Source organism: Geotrypetes seraphini, chromosome 3, assembly GCF_902459505.1.
Source record: "Geotrypetes seraphini chromosome 3, aGeoSer1.1, whole genome shotgun sequence".
Lineage (NCBI taxonomy): Eukaryota > Metazoa > Chordata > Amphibia > Gymnophiona > Dermophiidae > Geotrypetes > Geotrypetes seraphini.
Window position 1 is genome coordinate 144,452,636 of NC_047086.1, and position 22,692 is coordinate 144,475,327.

The following is a 22,692-nucleotide window of genomic DNA, read 5'->3' on the forward strand; positions in this document are numbered from 1 at the left end:
CATGTTTTAACTTGTGCCTCTTTTGAATGTGTAATTACTACATAGAGTTACAGGTCAGAACAACTCCTGTGGTGTCTGAAAATTGTGCATCTTAAAACCCATGAGGCCTACAAAACTGATATGTTTAGGTATTCCTGAAGAAAGAGTAACCCCTAAGACAGGCCAATTTGTTCCCAAAGGTTATGACTATGGAAGATAGACAATAGAGTTTTTCATGGCCTGATGTCATGATAACTATCTTTGGACAAGCAGGCAGCATATTATCTTACATGTGGGTGTCGTCATCCACGGAGCCTAGTACGGACAGTGCTAAAGGTATACTGTCACTTTAAACTTCTTGAGAAGCTTTGTGACTGCCCACACCACACAAGCGAGACGTTTCTGCTATCATAAGTTTCTTGTGGCTCTGAAATCAATGGAGTCCATTCAGAATCAGAAATTTTGGCTGCTCCCTTTTGCCCCCCTCTCCTGCCAGTTGTTGCAGCTTCTGCTACTACTACTGCAGCCCTAATTTTGTTATGGGAAGAATAAATAAAAAATATGGGTATGAACAGGGGAATAAAGGGTTAAGTTTTAAAAGCAACTGCAAAAAGATGGACTTTTAGCCTGAATTTGAATGTGGATAGAATGGTACAACAGGATGGAGAGAATGCAGTTAGCAGTGGAGAAGGCTGACACAGGTAAGAATGACATTCCCATGGAAGGTGTAGGGAAGAATTACAGAGGACAAGTAACGCAGAGCTGTAGCAAAGGTTGCATTCGTATGTGCATGAAAGAAGCTTGAACTATATGCAGAAACATCTTTGGTGGGGGGTGTAGTGCTGTAGTTCTACCCCCTATCCTTATTTTCATGTTATTGTCTTTAAATCGCAGACCCCTTCTCCCCAGTTTTTAGAATTGTAAGCCACTTTGGAGGGTTTTACCGTACTGCTGATACCAAAATTTTAATAAACTTGGTATTACCGCAGTTGTGTTTTTTGCAGTCTTAACCCTGCTTAAACTCTATAGAGCATGATAGAAATCTGACGGTATATGCTGGGCATACCAAGTCAATGTTGGCACATCATCTTGTTTTATTGTTTTCTGCAACAATGTATTTCCTTTTTGGCAAAAGAACATAAGAACTGCCGCTGCTGGGTCAGACCAGTGGGCCATCGTGCCCAGCAGTCCGCTCCCGCGGGGGCCCCCAGGTCAAAGACCAGCGCCCTAACCGAGACCAGTCCTACTTGCATACGTTGTAGTTCCACAGGAACTTGTCTAACTTTATCTTGAATCCCTGGATGGTGTTTTCCCCTACGACAGCCTCCGGACGAGCGTTCCAGTTTTCCATCACTCTCTGGGTGAAAAAGAACTTCCTTATGTTTGTACGGAATCTATCTCCTTTTAACTTTAGAGAGTGCCCTCTCGTTCTCCCTACCTGTCTTTATCTACTAAGCCTATTCCCTTCATTATCTTGAAGGTTTCGATCATGTCCCCTCTGAGTCTCCTCTTTTCAAGGGAGAAGAGGCCCAGTTTCTCTAATCTCTCACTGTACGACAACTCCTCCAGCCCCTTAACCATTTTAGTCGCTCTTCTCTGGACCCTTTCGAATAGTACTGTGTCCTTCTTCAAGTACGGCGACTAGTGCTGGATGCAGTATTCCAGGTGGGGGTGTACCATGGCCCAGTACAGCGGCATGATAATCTCCGATCTGTTTGTGATCCCCTTCTTAATCATTCCAAGCATTCTGTTTGCCCTTTTCGCCGTGACTTGTCGACCAGTACTCCCAAGTCTCTTTCCTGAGTTGTCTCTCCGAGTACTGCACCAGACATCCTGTATTCGTGTACAAGATTTTTGTTACCAACATGCATCAGCTTACACTTGTCCATGTTAAATTTCATTTGCCATGTCTCAGCCCACTTTTCGAGCATGTTTATGTCCTGCTGCAGGTCTTCGCAGTCCTCCTGCGTCTTTACTGTTCTGAATAACTTCGTATCATCTGCAAATTTAATCAGCTTGTTCGTCGTTCCAATTTCCAGGTCGTTTATAAATATGTTGAAAAGCACAGGCCCAAGCACCAAACCCTGCGGCACTCCACTGATGACGCTTTTCCAGCCAATTTACCCCCACCCTTTGCTTTCTATCTGCCAACCAGTTTTTGATCCACGTGTGTATTTCACCCTCAATCCCATGGCTCGCAATTTTTTGAAGTAGTCGTTCATGTGGGACCTTGTCAAACACCTTCTGAAAATCCAGATATACAATGTCGATCGGGTCACCTTTTTTCTATCTGCCTGTTTACTCCCTCGAAAAAGTGCAGCAAGTTCGTCAAGCAAATATTCCAATGCAGCATTCAGATTCTGGGGCAGAAACACACACATACAATGTGCAGGGTGTTCGGATTCCAAAGCAGAGTTCAGATTCTGGGGCAAAATTTACTACAAAAAAAGTTTGGATTCCAAAACGTTCGAGTTCTGGGGCATTCGGATTCCGAGGTACCACTGTATATAGAATATTTGAACAGGCTGGATTTTCTGTTACTTTGAATAAAAGGGTGCATTTACCAATTTAAAAAAACAATTCAAACCCTACGTTAGAAAAGAACAAAAGGATTAGAACTTTGCAAATAAGAATAACTAAATCATTGTTCCCTGCCTCTGAATCTAACAAAAAAACACTTCATTGATTACGGTACTTTAGGTTTATAGATTTCCTAATTCAGGTGTGTTGGGAAATAGGTTACTTCTGAAATGTATCACGAGTGCTAGTGCTGATCTGTCATTGTAAATTGACCCATCCCATTCTAGCTCCGGGCATTTTAGCATTAGTGTATAAATTGCAGTCCGGCCAGTTCTCAGGATTCAGTTTTAGCTCCTTAAAGCACCATGAAGACAGCAAGTGGCATCTTCCCTCTTCTGGCCTTTCTTAACCTCTTCATATATGCTTCTCTGTCTGGGAAGACAACAGCGCAAGGTGAGCACAAAGTTACAGGTACAAAAGCTGAAATGGTTGTTGATTGGAAGAAAGACTGATGTTAAACACACTGGGACCAATACAAGGCTATATTTTAGCTGTGTGGTAATGTGACTGAGTGTGGGGTAGATATATCAGAAAACAGCTGTAAATGCAGAGTTTTCAAACAAAAGGAAAATTTTTATTCTGAGTTAACATGTATCAATCTTTAATATACTCTTCCCAGGACAGGCTCCCAGCCTAGCTCAATACAATGACTAGTATCAACTTCTTCAGTCCTTTCAGGACATACACCCAAACAAGTATTTTCTGCATACAATTCCGATTCTTTCCTACCTTGACCTTTTGGAGCACACTGGTTCCCTGATCCTCTCTTAAGGTACTATGGTTTTACTTCAGCTGAAGTCCTCTTCCCTAAGTATATCCCTCCTGGAAGTCTCTTGTTTTGGGAATCTCTCTGAACTACTTAATTCCAGGATATCTAAACTCCTTCCAGCCTGAGCCTCATCCTCTGACTCCGTACCTGTTAACGTGCGCTAAATGCTAAGATGCCCATAGGATATAATGGATGCCTTAGTATTTAGCGCGTGCTAATCTGTAGCACGCGTTAAATCGGTTAGCGCACCTTAATAAAAGGACCCCAAAATGCAATGGCCCCCTTTCATCAAGCCACATTAAGGTTTTGGTTTTATCGCAGGCATAAAAAACCCTAACGTGGCTTGATAAAAGGGGGCAATTATTTTTATGGGACCCATTTTACAAGATGGAAAATTCTGAAGTGACATGTTGAGATAAATGATTAAAACACTTTTTTATTGAATTAGGTTATATTCACATGAACTTTAATGAGTTATTCTTTGTCCTAATTCTAGAGGCCAAATTGACACCACACAATTGAAAGCTAAATGGAAACCTGCATTAATCCCCTCCCCCTTTTTTTTTACTAATCCGAGGTGTCTCTGTGGCTCGGAGCACTAAATGCTCCAATGCTCATAGAATTCCTATGAGTGTCAGAGCATTTAGCTAGATGCTAAGAAGGACCTCTATTGTGATATAAATATATATTAATTCGTCGTAACTCAATTATAAAAATATAACCTTACAGGATAAAAAAAGATTTATTTTCAATTTGGTGATTAACGAGGCTACAGAGCTATTTAGAATTGTGAATTGACTTGTCTCAATTCCTTGCAGAGATTCTGATGTTATTTCTAGTGATTTTGTTTGTTAATGCTTGCTGTAAGAAGAAGATATTGTTCTCACCTTTAAAAATATTGATCTAGCTATTATTGAGAAACACTGGAATGAATTTGTGACTGATTTCATCATCACAGCTTAGAGATATTATGAAATCTAAATCTTGCTTCCTGTTTGTTGCATGATTGCCCTCTAGTGATTAACATTAGTTAATGATATTGCACAAAACATATTCATTTTGATAAATAAACCTTTTGATGTAGGCATTATTCCTGATGCATTAAAATATGCTACTATTTGGCCACTTTTGAAGAATAAGAATTTAGATCCGTCTCTTATTGAAAATTTATTGGCCAATATCCTTAATGAGGTTTTCTTTTGATAAGATCTTAGAAAAACTAGTTCTGTTGCAATTATAAGATTTCTTGATATTAATTATAGCCCTAGAAAACACCAAGGCAATCAGCTGACAAGAGCCATCGTTTCTGTAGAATGTTTTGTTCCAAAATCAAACTGAGCAGATAAAGGTAAACTTTACTCAAATCTCGCTCCAGGTTCTAAAAGCAGATGCTTGATACGACCATGTTTCATCCAGGGCTGCACCAGAGACATAATAAAATACTGCATATGCACGAACATATAAAAATCTGGAGTGAGATAAGTGAATAAAGTTTACCTTTATCTTATCTTCCATTGTTCTATTTTGAAACTATTGCCCATTTGAGTGGACTGTAATTCAAAATCCCCAGTCTGTTTGGATCATACTTAGATTTCATGGCAGCTTTTGACACAATTCATCATAGTATTTACCTGAATTTAAAAACACTGAGGATTTTGTGCTCAAGGATCTGATCAACAGCTTGGATATAAGTACTACTACTATAGTGCTGAAAGATGTAATTAGCGCTGTACATTCAACATGTAATATTAGATGGTCCCTGCTCAGAAGAGCTTACAATCTAATTAGAACAGACAGACAGAACAAATGGGACAGATAGTGGCTGGGGAGTTTCTTTCAGAGAGACTGATAGGTATCAGATGGAGAGTAGGAGTTAGGAGCTGAAAGCAACCTCGAAAAAGTGAGCTTTCACTTGGATATATTTCACAGGATTCAGACCTATCAGCAGTACTCTTTAATATCTATGTAATACTGATCTGCCACCTCCTATAGTGTTTAGGTTTTCAATTTTAAATTTCATGCTGATAATGTTCTCCCTCTCCCCCCCCCTCCGAATTCCATCAGTGATGCTATTCAGCATCTAATTATGTGCTTAAAATTGATTTGCTCCCGGATGTAAGCCAATAGGTCCAAATATGAAAAAATACCAAATCCAGTTGCTTCTGAAATTCTGTTACCATCTGCATTGATCATTGATGACACTACCATAGTATTCCTGTTGCCACAGAGATAAAATACTTGGGAGTCACTGTTGACTCATTTTTATCCCTGAAAGCTCAGATTGAAAATATAGTGCAAAAGACTGAAAGATTTCTTATAACCTGCCAACCTCGGAACTGTTGCAAAATCTGTTCTGTACCTTTATTGATTTATTGCAGCTCTTTATCTAGAGGGCTTCCAAATTATATGCTCCAAACTGTTCAGAGTACAGAAAACACCACTGCTTGTATGTTGTTTGGGTTATCAGAAAAGGTCTCATCTCTCTCCAACACTGACGGAGGAGATTCACTGGCTTCCAGTCTCATGGTGTGTGAAATTTAGGGCTCCTTTTACAAAGCTGTGTTAAGGTTTTAATGCGCGGAATAGCGCACGCTAGACCTTAATGGCAGCATTGAGCTGGCATTAGTTCTAGAAGTGTAGCGTGGGTTTAGCACACGGTAATTTCCTGCGTGCGCTAAAAATGCTATCACACCTTAGTAAAATGAGCCCTTAGTCTTGTTAATCAACAAAGCTTTGAATAATGAAGCTCCTATTAGCTTAGCTAGCTGTCTAAGAACTTACTGACAGAGCAACAAGAAAACATAGTGAAGAAAGGTTTGACAATGGGAAAACCCGTTTGCTGTACTACTTTCGTAGCATTCAGAGCAGTACAGCCTGCTTGCAAATGGGTTTTCCTGTTGTCAAACCTTTTCTTGACTCTGAATTGTTTTCAGCAAAGTGTCCCCTGAAGAAGGTGTCTTCTAAACACTGAAACTGGGCTCCTTGTTGGAACCTTTTTACTTTGAATAAAGACTTTATTTTTGGTTGAAAGACATCCCCCTTTTTCCTTTTCTTGTTGCTCTTTAGTAGTCCGGGTGACCTTGATTGTGCGCTTTTGAGCATTCATCTCTGATACCTTTCTTCTCACTTTATAATGTACCTTTCTGTGGTACAATCCGCATAGGATTTATGTGGAATACAAATTTTAAAATCAATAAAATATGTAAATCATTTGGGTCTATTTATTTATTATATACAGGTACTTAGGCCCGGATTCTCTACACCAGGGGTGTCCAACCTTTTGGCTTCCCTGGGCCATGTTGGCTGAAAAAAATTTTCTGTGGCTGCACAAATGCACAAATGCTGCAGCAAGACAGAGGAGGGAGCCGACAAGGCGGTAAACACCCGGGGGCAGCAGAGGAAAACACTGCATTGCCCTCAGCCGGGGCCACACAAAATACTTTTTTGGGGCCGCAGGTTGGACACCCCTGCTCTACACGGTGCCAGTGGACTCCCATGCTCACTGAAAAAAGTCATTTTTTCACTGATTTTCAAGACACCAGAATCACGCCTCTGTAGGCATTTTATGGTGCTTAATGCCACTTGTATGTGTGGCTAATCCTGGAAGTGGCGTTAGGCGCGATTCAAATCATTAAGGTAGGCGCCATTAATGTAGACCTGAAAAGCCCAGGCCTACCTTTCCAGTGCCTACCTTTGCCAGAGGCGCAATTTGCAGGTAGCTAACAGAGTATCCCTATATGGAGTTGAAGATAAGATGGTTCTCCTTGAGGTTTCTATTTGATAAAAGTAACAAACATTACCTATCAATTAATACATTAAGTATGTATTACCTGTTAGAAAATTTTAAAATAAATAAATTTACCCCGCGCCTTCACACAATCGACCCACGATCAGCGGCCACTTTTAAGGTGGCCTTTGACAATGGTGCCGGTTAGAGAATCCAGGCTTTAATTTCTAGTGAGCTCACAATCCAAGTTATGGCTCCACTATTTGTTCTGATTCAAACACTGAGCAGATGATCTGTTAACTTTCAGCTGGACACTTTGATGCCAACCAAAAGTTAAACATCTAAAAAGATGTGGGATTGGAAGTATTTTTTTCTTCTTTTAACTGGACAGTTCTGATGTTCTAAGTGGTTAAAGATAACTGGTTAAGTCAAACTGCACAAATAGAAAGTATGCGTTGACCCGAGTGATATTAATTGACCTCCTAAATTCAGCAGTGTTTACTTAACAAGTTATATCTCTGAATATCGTATTAAAGTAATGGGATAGGGTACGGCTTAATGCTGGACTCAATATTTCATTACACAGCACTGAATAATACTGGATTAGTATCTTTGTGCATCTTCTGCAATCAGATTATAGCAAGAATAAAAAGAATCTTTCTTCCAGCTTTGCAGTGCTTATTTATTCATTTTCTGTTCTGCAGGCAAATAGAGAGACTTGTTAAAAGAATGTTATCATTTTGTTTTAGATGTCCCTGGCAATTGCCCTTCGGAGCTAGATGGGCTATCTTGTACAAGTGGAAATCAAACCTCTCTGTGCAGCAGTGACGGTACCTGTACTGGGGGTGATAAGTGTTGCAAGTATAACTGCAAATTCCAGTGCGTGAAACCCGTGCAAGGTAAGAGTGTCCATGTTGCACTTAGGTTGCACTATGTTCAGAGAGTACCCATACCCATTGAATGCAATTTTATCAAAAAAAGTACAGCTTTTGAACCAATAGAGGTTTGTAAAACAATTCTTAAAAAAAGGATAAGAACTACCATCCTGGGACAGACCGAAGATTCATCAAGCCCAGCATCCTGTTTCCCACTGTGGACAACCCAGGTCCCAAGTACCTGGAAGAAACCCAAAGAGTAGCGACATTCCAGAACTGAGATTCTGATGTCATAATACCTCATTCCACCAATGCCTAAGAGCCAACCTCATCAGTGATCTCAATCTATTCATCCATCTGGGGGCAAACAAATATCCAAACGAGAATGAAAGTCACCACATTTTGATCTGTTGAAAGAAAATTAAAATGGTTTAATTAACCTCTGTTACAAACTTTCTAATGTTACAGTTACAATGCCTGGTTGGTAAACAGTCAAGATTCCTTAATCTAATAGTTCAATTTTTTTAACCTTTTTGATTACAATATGTATCCGCCTAAAAGGTAATATCAGTAACCTTTTATGTTTTCCATGAAATTTTATTTATTGTCAATATCAACATAATATATAATACAATAAAAATCATAATAGGCATCATATATAAAAACATATTAACCCATTTCCTACAAAATGTTCCAAAGGAGGAAATAAAAAAAAAAGGGGGGGGGGGGAGAAAGGAAAAGGTATATATAAAAAAATATTGAAATACTGTATAAAGTTTCAGAGGCTTTTGAGAACAATAGTAATAGTGAGATATATGTAATTATATAAAAAAGAAACTTGAATATTATCAACATCAGTAACCTAATACCTTGATTAGTTTACAATAATAGCAAAAATATACTGATCATAAACAAGTCTTGTGAGTCTTGAAATCACAAGATCAACCTCAATGTCCGTCACCATGCGGATCAAGTTCGCAGATAGACAAGTTGCAGCAGGGAAACAGGGATCCCGTGGTCAGAATCAGCAGCTGAAGCCATATGAGGGGAAAGACACTGATTAAAGGCAGAGCAGATGAGGGGGTACATGTGAGAGATTGAGTGAAGGTTGGGGGTGTGGGTACATGAGAGAGAGAGACTAGGTGAAGGCTGGAGGCATAGGTAGCAGAATGCTTTTTTTTTTTTGGGGGGGGGAAACTCTGCCCTAGCTCCAACAAGATCCTGCGGAACCACCTCTTTATTCTATAGCAACATTACACAGTAGCTGCCCGCAGATTTAAAATTACAGCAGCCTGGAGGAGGTAGGTGGGGGAGAAGAGCCATACCTGACACTTCTGACTGCCAATTTTTGGGGAGGCCATTGCCCCCATGGCATCCCCTATTCCGACGCCTGTGGCTGGAGGGGTACATAAGAAAAAGAGGGCATGAGTTTGCGCAAGGTCACACATGCGTCTTAGCCCTCTGTTACAAAATATAAAACGTGGGCCCTGATTTTAAAAAGAGGTTAGACAGGCGTGCTCTATGGCATCTGTTTTAATTGATTTTCCACCCAAGAAATTAAACCTAATTAGTTTGCTTTTCATCTAGTTTATTATCTTTTCCTTTACATTACATTGAATATATACTGCAGATACCTCAAAAATATTGCTCATTGCGCCTAATAAAAAAAAAATAAAGAGTAGGAACAATCATCTAAAATTACAATATCAGATACAAGTAATTATAAACAATATCCAAAATAAAAATAGCTAATTTTTCAACACATATTCTTGAAATAAGTAAGGACCCCTTTTACAAAGCCATGGTAGTGAGTCCTGGCACAGCAAATGCAACACAGCTCATAGGAAATTAATAGGCTGCATCACATTTGCCGTCCAGGAATTTGTAAAAGGGGCCTAACTTTTCAGAGATTTTCTAAAACATTTTATAATTAGACATAGATGTAATTTGGGAAGATAAACCTTTTCAAAATTTTGCAGCCTGATTAGGCAAAGCTAGAAGTAAACAATCGACCACAATTTCTTCCCTCTAGGATTAGGAAACTGAAATAGAGCTCTAACTCTTAGGACCCCTTTTATCAAGCTATGCTAGAGGTTTTTAGCATGGGCTGGCGCGATAAATGCGCCGATGCTCATAGAATTCCTATCACTTCCCCCTATCACTTCTGCCCACAATAAGGCTGTGATCCTGATAAGGAGATGGGAAGGAGACAAAAAAAAAGAGGAAAAGAGAGAATAGGAGAAGAAATTGAAGCGAGTAGGAAAGAAACAGGTAGGAAGAACAAAAAGGAAAAGACATGAACTTGGGAAGAAAGGGAAAAGTAGGAGGAAGGCAAGAGTGAAAGGAGAAAAGGGACAGAGTCGGTGCAAGTATATTAAGCATCCTAGGTAGGGTTGCCAGATTTTCCAATTGCAAAATCCGGACTCCCTAGACCCGTCAACAGGCCCGCCCAGTTCCGCCCATCCTTACCCTGTAATATCCTAATCCTTCCTCCTGGCCCACCCTAGCCCCACCACCCACTGCCTGCTCTTGGGCATGGAGGAAGTCTGCGCATGCGTGGATGCCACCCGATGACATCACGTGCACAGCATGCGAGGACTTCCTTCCTGTCTGAAGCGATTTGAGGAGGCTGTTCAAAACCCGGACAAAATGCCAGGTTTTGAAAAGCTGTACGGACCCACGGACATGTCCTCAAAAGGACCCTAGGTAAACCATCAGCCTAGCATCTACCCAATTAACTTTAGGCTGCTGTGCTTCCCTCCAACAATCATGATCACCTCCAACACTATCTCTTCCAGAATAATCTGGATAAATGGGCTATTTGAAAATTTCCTGCTTATGTCTGTGTGATTGTCAGGAATTGTTTCGCTTTGACTGCAGCTGCTCTTTGCACCCCCTAGAAGTTGCCGCCATAGGGGACTGCCTAATCTTGCCTGATAGGAAAGGAAGAACGACACAAGGCAGTGTTGGCAAACCCATAGTACAATTAACCAAAGAGCGATGGGGTAAAATTTGAAACGGGAGTGGAGATAGTAACAGATGAGAGCAAAGCAGGATATCTAGTCATGAGTGGGAGAAAATCACTAAAGAGAGATGACTACAAACAGGAAATCCATATCAGAACAAGAGAATTGATGGAATAAAATAAGATATTGAACAAAGATTACTCTGGTATTTCATTTGATACATGAACACAGGGTTCCTTCTAATTTTTCTCAACTGCTCTATGTGATTATGTAGAAACACCCTAATGTAGTGGACTTTGAGGCTGAGGGATACCCCTGAGGCTAGTGCACAAACAATTAAGGTGGTCATTTTAGAAGTGCTATTCGTTATATTGTTATTACTCATAAAACTTGTTATACTGCATAAACTGATAAGATGGATCTAAGTGGTGTACATACTATGAGTATGGATATGCTAGCATATCCATATTTATGTTACATGTACATTGAAATTACCATTTTAGAAGTGTAATTTCAACATGAATTCTCTAGCTATTTTCAGACGTTACCATCTAGGAAGGAAGCCTGGAAGTACAGCTGCATAAAAGAACAAAAAAGAGGCAAGAGAGATGACTATATCAACCACTGGTCACATTTATTAATGTAATATTGATTGTCCAACAAGTCCTTAATCAGGAAAATCAAATGAAGTTTCCAAGTTTTATTAAAATTTGTTATCCAGCTTATCAGATTTCTAAGCGGGTTTACAATAATAAAATTATTTAAAAATGGGGGATATAGAAACATTCAACAGTCGATGGCCCGGGCATCAGGTGATCCCAAAGAAGAGCCTACAAACAACTGCTTGGATAAAGGGGAAGAGCATGTTGCAATAGAAAGAGACAGAGAAAGAGCGCAAATAGATACAAAGAGGGCTGCGAAGTCTAAAAAGCCCAAGAAGCCAGCACAAAAGGAGCTCAAATGTACATACACAAATGCCAGAAGCTTGAGAAACAAAATGGGGGAGCTGGAAGCACTAGCGAGACGAGAAAAACTTGATATCATTGGCATAACAGAAACGTGGGGGAATGAGGAAAATGAATGGGACACAGTACTGCAGGGATACAAACTATACAGAAGAGATAGAATAGGGCAAAAAGGGGGAGGTATTGTCCTCTATGTCCAAGAAGGATTAGAGTCTATCGGAGAAGGGCGGATGGAAGGAAACAAAAAACTGGAGTCCCTTTGGATAAAGATCCCTGGAAAAAGCGATGCAGATTTCTAAGCGGGTTTACAATAATAAAATTATTTAAAAATGGAGGATATAGAAACATTCAACAGTCGATGGCCCGGGCATCAGGTGATCCCAAAGAAGAGCCTACAAACAACTGCTTGGATAAAGGGGAAGAGCATGTTGCAATAGAAAGAGACAGAGAAAGAGCGCAAATAGATACAAAGAGGGCTGCGAAGTCTAAAAAGCCCAAGAAGCCAGCACAAAAGGAGCTCAAATGTACATACACAAATGCCAGAAGCTTGAGAAACAAAATGGGGGAGCTGGAAGCACTAGCGAGACGAGAAAAACTTGATATCATTGGCATAACAGAAACGTGGGGGAATGAGGAAAATGAATGGGACACAGTACTGCAGGGATACAAACTATACAGAAGAGATAGAATAGGGCAAAAAGGGGGAGGTATTGTCCTCTATGTCCAAGAAGGATTAGAGTCTATCGGAGAAGGGCGGATGGAAGGAAACAAAAAACTGGAGTCCCTTTGGATAAAGATCCCTGGAAAAAGCGATGCAGACACGAAAATTGGCCTCTATTATCGACCCCCAGCACAGACAGAAGAAGCAGACGAAGAAATGATGAAGGAAATCAACCGTGAATGTAGAACGGGTAATGTAACAATCATGGGAGACTTCAACTTTCCAGGGATTAACTGGAACCTAGGAACCTCGAACTGCGGCAGGGAAACGATGTTCCTGGAAACAATAGGGGACTGCTTTCTAGAACAAATGGTGGGAGAAATAACAAGGGGATCTGCAACCTTGGACTTAGTCCTCAATGGCTTAACTGGGAGAACATCAGACGTGGAAGTCCTGGTCCCTCTGAGGACGAGCGATCACAACATGATCAATTTTAAAATTGGCATTGGGAAGGGAAAAAGAACCAAGACACAAACCACAACCTTTAACTTCAAAATAGGGAATTATGACAGCATGAGAACCATGGTAAAAAAACGGCTCATGAAAAAGATAGCCGGAATCAACACAGTCGATCAAGCATGGTCCCTACTAAAAAATACCATCACCGAAGCGCAGAATCTCTACATTCCGCAGATATCCAAAGGAAGGTGAAACAGGAACAAAGGAAATCCAGCTTGGCTAACTAAAGGGATGAAGGATGCGGTAAGGGATAAGAGGGACTTGTTCAAAAAATGGAATCGCGAACGGACAACGGAGGCCTGGAATAGTCACAAGATCGACCAGAAGAAATGTCACAAGGCGGTAAGAGATGCCAAAATGGCCTATGAGGAAAAGATAGCGCAGGAAGCCAAAAACTTCAAGCCCTTTTTCAGATATATAAAAGGGAAAAAACCAGCAAGAGAGGCAGTAGGCCCTCTCGACGAACAAGGAAGGAAAGGATGCATTAAAGAAGACAAACAAATTGCAGATAGGCTAAATTCATTCTTTGCCTCCGTCTTTACTAATGAGGACACAACAACAATGCCGGAAACAGGGAGGATATTCAACTTTAGAGAGTGCCCTCTCGTTCTCCCTACCATGGTGAGGGTGAACAACCTGTCTTTATCTGCTAAGTCTATTCCCTTCAGTATTTTGAATGTTTTGATCATGTCCCCTCTCAGTCTCCTCTTTTCAAGGGAGAAGATGCCCAGTTTCTCCAATCTCTCACTGTATGGCAACTCCTCCAGCCCCTTAACCATTTTAGTCGCTCTTCTCTGGACCCTTTCGAGTAGTACTGTGTCCTTCTTCATGTATGGCAACTAGTACTGGACGCAGTACTCCAGGTGAGGGCACACCATGGCCCGGTACAGCGGCATGATAACCTTCTCCGATCTGTTCATGATCCCCTTCATAATCATTCCTAGCATTGTGTTCGCCTTTTTCACCGCCGCTGCGCATTGCACGGACGGCTTCATCGACTTCTTGATCAGAACTCCCAACTTGGATCCTAGTCAGGATTTCATTTGATTTTTCTTGTTGGACAATCAGTGTTGCTTTAATAAATGTGACAAGTGGTTGGTGTAGACATCTCTCTTGCCTCTTTTTTGTCCTTTTGTCTTATTCCAAGGCTAGCCCTCTTCTTCAGTTTTTGTTGGTACAGCAGCACAGACACCTAGTAGTGATTACGAATAGTATGTCAACATGCAGGCCCAGAGATTTTGGCATTGGCCTTGGCGGAGACTGAATGAAAGCTGATAGCAAGTCCTTGGTCTGATATGTTGTCTCTGTCCACCCAGATGTATCTTTTTCCACATTTAACTGCCCTGCATCATGTACTATTCTCTGTAACCCCACAAACATCCCCCTGCAACCCTCCTGTACACATCCTTTTCCTGCCACCCTTCCCTCCCCATCTGTGCATCCTTCACCCTACATCTTTTAGCCCACCCTACCCTGGTTTGTGTCTGTCTGTCTGATATTCCACATCCCCTTCTTGTTGTCTGTGCCTCTGTGCTCTTTGTGCATCTATGTCAGTGCTTGCTTCCAGGGTCTCTGTCATAGGATTAGTGCATGGCAGTGCTACAGTGCTGGCAATTGGAGCCCATAATCATGTCACATCTAACTATTGGTCTGTGCAGGCTCTACTGCGTGACGCGTACAGGGAAAATGCATTTTGCCAGCCTGCTACACTAACATACAATTCACATACTACAGTAAGAAAAATGTACATGAGGTATGATTTATTGAGGCAGTTTTCCACATCGGAACCAACTAGAACAACGCTTAGCACAATTCTATAAAATGTATGCGCCAGTCATAACTCTTAGGTGCACCTATTTAGATCAAGGAGAACCAGGCCTAAATACCTGCGCCTAACTTGTGCATGTGACCATATACTATAACAGTGCACACAATTTTTAGAAATGCCCATGATCCGCTCATGCTCCTCCCAAGGTCACGCCCCCTTTTCAGATTCACACACTAGAACTGACACATAGCACTTTATAGAATGCGCCTACAAAGTTGTGCACATAACTTCTTTTTTTTAAAAAAACTTTATTTAGTTTTTAATGCCAACAAAAAGTGCAATACAATTTACATACAAATAATAATAATAATCAGAATCTATACAAAAGATAAAAATTCCCTCCCCCATCCATCATTAGCATCAGGAATAATACCAAAACAAAATATACACCCCCCTCCCGCCCCCACCCCCCTCAGATGTGTGGATGCAATACAATGGAAGATAAAGATAAAGGGCAACTATAACAAATCTACAAAAGACGTCAATGGACCCCAAACCAATTTGAATATCTTATTATGCCCCAGCAAGTCAGCATTCATTTTTTCATACTTATAAGTTAAGCATAAGCTCGCCCACCAGAAAGGAAAACTAAGGTGATCCCAATTCTTCCAATTGCGAGTAATCATTTGCATGGCAATCATGGTATGTGCACATAACTTCTAATTAGTGCCAATTGTCATTAAGGACTGGTAGTGCATTACCTCACCAACTACCTAGAAAACCACAACATACTTCACCCCTCTCAATCAGGATTCAGATCCAGCTATAGTACAGAGACCTTATTAGCAACGCTACTGGACACAGCCAGACAGCACCTTAGTAAAGGAGGAAGAATGTTACTAATCCAATTCGATCTCTCAGCAGCATTCGACCTAGTAGACCACACCATACTACTCCAGATACTGGACGCCATAGGGATCTCCGGAGCAGTGTACAACTGGTTCCAAGGATTTCTGAAATCAAGATCCTACAGAGTCAAGTCAAACGACCTTAAATCAGAACCCTGGTCTAACCCCTGTGGAGTTCCACAAGGCTCACCACTATCGCCTATGCTCTTCAACCTCTTCATATCCTCCCTGGGCTTCACTCTTGATACCCTAAACGCAACTTCTTTCAGCTATGCTGACGATATAACCATACTCTTCCCCTTCGATACCCTAGACCACACTTCTTTAAGCAAGATAATAACAATACTAGAAGCAGTGGAAGATTGGATGCTAAAACACAAACTGAAACTGAATTCGGACAAAACAAATTTCATATCCTCCCTGGGCTTCACTCTTGATACCCTAAACGCAACTTCTTTCAGCTATGCTGATGATATAACCATACTCTTCCCCTTCGATACCCTAGACCACACTTCTTTAAGCAAGATAATAACAATACTAGAAGCAGTGGAAGATTGGATGCTAAAACACAAACTGAAACTGAATTCGGACAAAACAAATTTCCTACTACTCGAAAAAAACAAAACCCCTTCCACAACAGAATTAGTAATTAATGCCACCAAATACCCCATACAACCTTCCCTCAAAATCCTTGGAGTGACGATAGATAGATGCTGCACAATGCAGACACAAATCAATAAAAATACGCAAAAAGCCTTTTTCACCATGCGCAACCTCCGAAAAATAAGAAAATTCTTTGAAAAAGACCACTACAGGATCATAGTTCAATCCCTTCTCCTAGGAGTAGTGGACTATTGCAACATCCTCTATCTTCCATGCCCCACAAACCTGCTAAACCAATTGCAGACCATTCAAAACACAGATTGATCTACTCCCTCGGAAAATTTGACCATATCACCAATGCCTACCTAGCCTCTCACTGGCTACCAATAAGTGCCCGAATCCAATTCAAATTTTATTGTCTACTATACAAAGCAATAAACGGATCCGCACCCACCTACCTTAACAACCGCCTTAGTTTCAACTGCTCATCCAGAACAAGAAGAACCAAGAACCTATTCGCCTATCCCCCACTCAAGGGAACTCAGCGAAAGAAGATGTATGACGGCCTCCTAGCAACACAGGCAGCGAAACTGGACCCCTTTATCTCCAATTTGCTGTCAACAACTATCGACTTTAAATCATTCCAAAAAGAAATCAAAACCCTACTTTTCAAAAAAACTATACAACCTCCCAACCGAACCTAACAAGCAAACAAGCCTAAACCCTTCTCCTAAATTGTAATTTCATGCATCTATTATGTAAGCATCATCCAATTATAACTTCCTAGAAAACCCCAGCTATCCCCCTCTATTCTACGCCTGATCTGTATACATCCCCTGAATTGTAACTTCCTGGATATGTCCAGCTGTCTTACACTGTAAACCGCTTAGAACTGCAAGGTAAAGGCAGAATATAAGTCACTAATGTAATGTAATGTAATTATGATATGTTAATTGCCAATTATCTGCACCAATTTGCACACACAACGTAAGGTAGGGTTACCAGTTGTTCAGATTTACCCAGATATGTCATCTTTTTAAAGGACTGTCAAGGTGTCTGGACAGGTTTTCAAAACCCAGCAGTTTGCCCAGGGTTTTGAAAAACACCACACTCGGGCCCACATCTGGAGGACCTCTGGGTGTTCGTGGATGCAGCGCGATGATGTCACATGCACATTGCATCTGCATATGTGCAGAAACCCTCCAGATGTGGCCCTGAAGAGATGAGGTTTGTGTGGGGCAGGAGTTGGGGGGTAGAAAGGAGCCAGGTGCGGAACGGGGTGAAACCACACATCCTCTTTTTTAAAATAAAAAAAATCTGGTAACCCTAACTTAAGGTGCCATGTACAGAATTTGGGGGTCTGTGTCTATGGAAAAAAGTGTAATAATCAGTCCCCCGATGTATATTTATTTTGTTTGGTTTTAAATGGTATAGTTTTACTGTATTGGAACAAAAGTGGCTTTCCCCCAAAAAAGTCTCACTAAAATCTGTCCAGGCAAATATTCACCCAGCAGTGCCAACTGAAGTAGACCTGGATATTTTAGTTTTATAATTTCTTATTTACCACCTGCAAGCCTAAAGGCTATCTTAGCAGGGTAGTTCAGATACTATAGGTATTTCTCTGACCCTGGAAGGCTCACAATCAACCTCCCACCCCCCACCCCCCTTTTACCAAGCCACGCTGCCAAGCAGTGCGAGGTTTTGAATCGATTCAAATTAATTCACCCAAAATGAATCGGTGAATCAATTTGAATCATGAATCGGGCATCACCACTATCTATGGCATAGACCAGCAACTATGGCATCCCACAAGGTTCCCTATTGTCACCCTTACTCTTCAATGTCTACTTTGCTTCCCTAGAACAACTCAGTAGTATAAATGTCTCCCATTAAAATTACGCTGATGACATTACAGTCGTCCTCCCTGTCACATGCCTGACGCCCACAGAAATACACAGAATAGACACCATCCTGTTTACAATAGAAAATTGGATGACCCACTTCAAATTAAAACAACACTGAGAAAACAAAATTTGTCATGGCTACAGCCACAAACTCTTCAATAAACTCTATAACCCTAAGGGGAGCCAACTTCCCCATCTCTTCTACAATCAGAATCCCGGGCGTGCATCTAGACAACTGTCCATGTCTGCCCAAGCCAACCATGTTACATGCAAAGGATTTAACATACTCTGGAAACTAAGATCCAACAGAAAATTCTTTGACCAAGTGCCTTTCAAACTCCTAGTCCAATCACTAGTCCTAAACATCCTAGATTACTGCAACATCATCTACCTTGCAGGACTACACAAATTTCCAGAAAATAAGTGTCATCCAAATCTTCGCAGTGAGGCTCATATTCAACCTGAAAAAAATTCAATCACATCACACCTTTCTATCAAAAACGTCATTGGCTGAGAATTGAGAGCCAAATACTTTTCAAATTCAGATGTCTCTTCTACAAAGCTCTGTACAGTCTACTGCCCAACTACATCACCAATCAGTTCATTCTTCGCCTTCCCCTCAGTTAAAGGATGCACCCATAAGAGATTTATCAACAGACTCCGATCCTACCAAGCAGCCTCCAAAGATCCCGAATGGAGCCAACTACATTAACCTCTTACATGCACTTCAGAAAACTCCTAAAAACACTCCTCATCCCCAAACAGGACGACCCACCTTAGCTTAACCCAAAAAATGTATTAACAAAAGGAAACAGTGCTGGTGCTATAAATTGCTCTATGGTTTTGTATAAGGGGGGTGGGGGTGGAAAGAGATGATACAAGAAAAAGATGGATTAAAGTTACTCCAGGCAGCCAAGCTGCTGAAAAGCTATTTGCAAATTTGAAAATACTGAATTTCTGTTAGAATGGGTCAACTTCACATACGAAACTATTGTCCCTTGCAAGAATGTAAATATATATAATAGCATTTTGATTATGGGCCTTTCTATGTTTCAGATAAAGTAGGCATATGTCCAGACTGGGATGAGTCAATATGTCCGTACAGTCGTCCAACAGCCGGTTCTTGTACAAATGATGATCAGTGTGAAGGAAAACTGAGATGCTGTTGCAATGGCTGCAAACGACGATGTGTTGCTCCTGATGGTAGGTTTATTATTATTATTTTTTTTATTACTTATATCCAAAGTGGTGTACAATCAGGTACTTTATCATATTTCCCTATCTGTCCCAGTGGGCTCAAACTCTTATCTAGTGTACCTGGGGCAATGAGGGGATTAAGTGACTTGCCCAGGGTCACAAGGAGCAACAAGGGATTTGAACCCACAGCCACAGGGTGCTGAGGCTGTAGCTCTAATCCCTGCACTACACACTCCCACTGTTCTGGTAGTTATTAAAAACCAGGATGCACAGTTACAAGTGATGCCCTCGTATTTTCTCCTACACAAGTCAATCCCTAGGTGAAGGTTTTATAAGGGAAAACCACAGAGGGAATTATTTTCCAAGTCATAGGAATTCTGCAGGATTAGGATTGGGGTGGGGTGGGGGGAGGGGAGATTCTATTCACCAGCAGCCATTTCACTATAGTCTCATATGTTAAAGTTTAAAGAAAAATTCAGCACCTGAAGAAACTAACATTTTTATGTCTCTCTATTCTAGTGAAACCTGGAAGGTGTCCAGTGAAGTGTGGACCTTCTTCGTCTTCCAACGATTGTCAAACTGATGAAGACTGCTCATTGAACATGAAGTGCTGTGGGAATACGTGCCAGGATCCTGAGCCAGGTACTATTATATCAAGTGGTAGTGGCCCATCCCCTCAGTGTGAACACATATTAAACCTGGTATCTTGGAGGGGGGGGCAGGGAAGAGAGCTGATATGAGTGTAGGTGGAGAAGCAACAAGGGTAATTTTATAATAGGGTTTTTAGGATTGGAAGGTAAGCAGGCACATACTTCAAGTTTATTTTATAAAGAAAATTTGGCACCTACTTTTCCTTACAGAATCCGAATCCTAGTTCCAGTGTCTGAAAACATGCTTCCATTTAAGCTGTGATCACTTATACCAGCTTTATGACTCGTGTAAATGCTCACACCTAGATGTAGACCAGAACCTGTGTAAAGTATAGAATAATATAAAGTGTTCCCCCACAAATTTGCGGTATGCGGACCCGGTCATTTGCAGTATTCTCCGACCGCCTCTTCCTGTACTAAAGTCGGGCTTCGCCAATCAGGAGCTGCGTGTCAAAGCAGCTCCTGATTGGTGAAGCCCGACTTTAGTACAGGAAGATGTGGTCGGAGCATACCGCAAATGATTTCCTTTACTCGCCGGCGCTCCAGCTTCTCTCTGCTCTGACGCGAACCGCCCAGGCGGAAACAGGAAGCTGCATCAGAGCCAGGGAAGCTTTGGGCTGAGCACCGGTTGCTGATTTTCTTGTTGATGCATGGGGGAGGGGGGCCATGTTGCCGATTTTATTTCCGATCTTACTGTTAATGCTGGGGGGGGGGGGGCCTCACCGCCACCGCCACCGCCATCCATCGGACACCCCTGCCAATGTCTGGCCCTAGGTACGTGCCTACTGGGCCTATCATTTAATACGGCCCTGCACAGTGGGATCAACATAGCACAGAGAGTCCACTTCTTCAATGCTACATGCATCAGGGGAACTGCCTTGCAAGAAAGCTAAAAGCATAGGTATTCTTCCCCCTCTAGGCATGTCACTGAATCCTCTGAGGAATCCTCTTCCTTCACTCAGGTCAAGCATTGGCATGCAAATGACAAGTCACCATGTCTTCAGTTGGTATCTCTGCACAGGCATGCCTTGTCATCAAGCTCTCCCATGCCTCAACAACCAGTAAAGAAAACTGCTCACATGCATCAGCTTCCTTCAGTTTCAGCACTGATGCTACAGGAGTAGATCAGAGCGATACTCCAGCAGGAGCTCTCTAAGCTAATGCAGTCATAGCCTTTATAGGCTCCCCTGACATCCGAGAATTCAAATGCTCTTGCCTGGCTTTTTTTTTTTTTTTTTTTTTTTTTAATAATTTTAATGTTTATTAATTTTCATTTTCATAATCAACAAAAATCAACATTTTAACAGTTACATTTCAAATTAAATAAAAGTAAAATATAATTAAATCATTAAATAAAATTTCAATTGTACTATTATTTAGTCCACTATATTGAGGAGTGAACTTAAGAAAAAATCGGTATAATTATAATTCTCTAAACATTCTTGGGTAAACAAAGAGTAGACCTGAATCACACCTAGGTCCCTACTAATTAAGAGGCTTCTTATTGCAAGTTGTTAGGGTTAACAGCAGTAGAAACCTCTTTGGTTGAAATAAATCTTGACAATTGTGAAGATTCAAAAAACACATATCTAGTTCCCTGGAAATTAATTATACATTTACATGGAAATCTAAGTACAAACGTTGCCCCCAATTTTAACACCTGGGGTCGGAGAATTAGGAATTGCTTCCTCTTTTTCTGGGTTACTCTGGATACATCTGGATACATTCTAATTTTATTCTTCATAAATTCTATATCTTTAAATTTGAAAAACATTTTCAACAACCAAACCCTATCAGATTCCAATGCTAGTTGAACAAAAAGCGTAGCCACAGTCATCTGTTCAGAATCTGATCTTTCTAAAATATTAGTCAAATCTAGTACGTCCAAAGTTCCTTCCGCAGGATCCTGTTGTTCTTCAGCTATTTTCTTCTTTCCAATTGGGAGATAATACATTCTGACCACTGGTGGATAAGATGTTTGTGGTATTTTCAAAACTTCAGTAAGATAATTTTTGAACAAGTCAAGTGGTGAAACCAATTGCAATTTAGGAAAATTAATTAACCTCAAATTTTTATTTCTTGACGCATTCTCCAGCATTTCAAGTTTAAAATTGATATTCCCATTATCTTTCATTAATAGCTGATTTTGCACAGTCAAAGTATCTAAATTTTGTCTATGTTGAAGGATATCTACCTCCATTTTATCAACTCTTTGGTGTAATTTTTTTGTGTCCAGTAATATCCCAGAGCAATAAGAAGTTAAGTTTTGCATCTGTGTTCCCAGTGAGGTCTGCAATTCGGAAATAGCTTCCCAAATTGAATTTAGATCTATCACAGCTGGTTTTTTCAAGGGAACTATTGCAAATGATTTAATTTTCACAGTACCTGAAATTTGCTGTTCTGGAGGTTGACTCTGCTGGTCCCCCAGCAAACTTGCAAACTCACGCTGTGGCCGTTGTATTCCTCCGGCGGTCAATACGTTCTGGACATCCCGGTCTTCCCCCACTTCACTGTCCTCCGAGTCTGCCGCCTCACTTGCCTCTCCCGTCGCGCTCAGCGACGAACATGGGCGTGGCTGCACTGGTGTGCTGCGCTCCTCCGGGGAGAAGCTGACCGCCTCA

General features: G+C 41.1%; 1 protein-coding gene across 4 annotated transcripts in view; it reads left to right on the forward strand.

Annotated features, from left to right (window-relative positions):
- The first annotated feature begins 2,790 nt into the window (after window positions 1–2,790).
- Window positions 2,791–22,692, forward strand: part of LOC117357694 (balbiani ring protein 3-like) — a 67,115-nt gene continuing 47,213 nt past the window's right edge. For 3 of the 4 annotated variants that reach the window (XM_033938645.1, XM_033938646.1, XM_033938648.1), the window contains exons 1-4: window positions 2,851–2,970; window positions 7,805–7,954; window positions 19,281–19,427; window positions 19,941–20,063. In XM_033938645.1, the coding sequence (XP_033794536.1) occupies window positions 2,865–2,970; window positions 7,805–7,954; window positions 19,281–19,427; window positions 19,941–20,063 (526 nt within the window). In that variant the 5' untranslated portion in view covers window positions 2,851–2,864. Of the gene's footprint in view, window positions 2,971–7,804; window positions 7,955–19,280; window positions 19,428–19,940; window positions 20,064–22,692 lie in introns of all 4 variants that reach the window. The other variant, XM_033938649.1, reaches the window with a different exon arrangement.